Below are 1,285 nucleotides of genomic sequence, written 5' to 3'. Positions count from 1 at the left end.
TGAATTTGGATTTCACATAAAATCTGAAATTTTTAATCCAGGAAGCAAAACTTTTTCAAACTTGTTTTAAAAATTATTTTTTTTGGAATGATTATTACCTGGATGACTGAGAATCTTCACCAGCATATTGCATTTGTTCTTTAATGCTGATTACTGACAAAGTTTGGCGCATGTTTAGAAGGGAAACGCAGCTTGTGTTTTAAGGCTGGACTTTGACTAGGCCACTTTTTACCTCTGAAAGTTTTGATCTGAACCGTTTTAAAGTTTCCGCCTATTTAGGTGAGCGGCTCCTTCAGCTTCCTGATCTTCTATAAACTTAAAGATGGAGGCGTCCTCTCTTCACTAATAGTGGACGTTTAAAAGTCATTTTCCATAGTGCTTTATGTCAACATATCAGAGTAAATTTGGATTATTTCATTCTTTTTTTTAGATTTGCGGGATTGTTTTTTTTTTTTTTTATCCAGAAATATTAATTTAATCACAATCGCCTTAAATCTTAAAACAAATGATTTATTTCTCAGTCAGCTAATAAGAAACATGACTGTTTGCTCTTCCAGGTCCTTATGGTGGAGGTGGTGTTAGATGCCCCTTGCCATGCCTCCTGCCATGACAGACCTCCTGGACATATGGGCGGCCCACTCGCCCCTGGCCGGACACGCTCCGGACCAGATCACCGTGGACTTTCTGCTGCCCACCGGCATCTACATCCAGATGGATGTTCCCCGCGAGGCCACCATCCAACACATCAAACTGGTGAGTGGAGCTGGGAGGTTCTGACGCCGTTTTTCTGTTAAAGCTAAAACTATCAACTTGGTTAAGCTCTGCTGTCGCGTCCAAAACCCGTCTGCGTCACAGAAGTCCCACAACGCTGAGAACAGACGGTTAGCCGTCAGTCAGACATGATCCAACACCTGTTTGCTTCCCTGTGATCATCTCTGTGGTTCGATTGCTGTTTCTCCTGTCAGCATTTTAACCCTGAGCCTGAGCTTTAAGGAGCCTTAAGGCCACTTATGTCTCATAGGAATGTTTTCCCACCTCAGACAGGACTAAGTGACATTAATACATCTGATCTAATGGATCAGCGTGAGATTCTGCTTTACTTCGCTTTAAAATCAGAAGTTGTGCTTTTTACACCAACATGTCTGACATAATTCGTGCCTCTCTGAGTGATCGACCTGCAGCTGCATTCATAAAGAGAGTTTAGTGACGGTGTTCTGTCAGATCAGCATACCCAGTATCAATACCCGTTTATACCTTTAGTTTTGGACAAAAAAAACGTTTAATT

At 41.6% G+C, this 1,285-nt stretch overlaps 1 protein-coding gene across 1 annotated transcript in view; it reads left to right on the top strand.

Moving 5' to 3' along the window:
• The window catches only part of pik3cb (phosphatidylinositol-4,5-bisphosphate 3-kinase catalytic subunit beta), a 131,608-nt gene that overhangs the window by 69,025 nt on the left and 61,298 nt on the right, over window positions 1-1,285 (top strand). Inside the window, exon 3 of the mRNA XM_015371447.1 lies at window positions 558-753. Coding sequence (XP_015226933.1) covers window positions 583-753 — 171 coding nt within the window. The 5' untranslated portion in view covers window positions 558-582. The remainder of the gene's footprint in view (window positions 1-557; window positions 754-1,285) is intronic.

This window comes from Cyprinodon variegatus, unplaced genomic scaffold (genome assembly GCF_000732505.1).
Source record: "Cyprinodon variegatus isolate N-32 unplaced genomic scaffold, C_variegatus-1.0 Scaffold58, whole genome shotgun sequence".
NCBI classification, from domain to species: Eukaryota; Metazoa; Chordata; class Actinopteri; order Cyprinodontiformes; family Cyprinodontidae; genus Cyprinodon; species Cyprinodon variegatus.
Note: the sequence above shows the minus strand (reverse complement) of the source record. Positions and strands in the feature narration are given on the sequence as shown.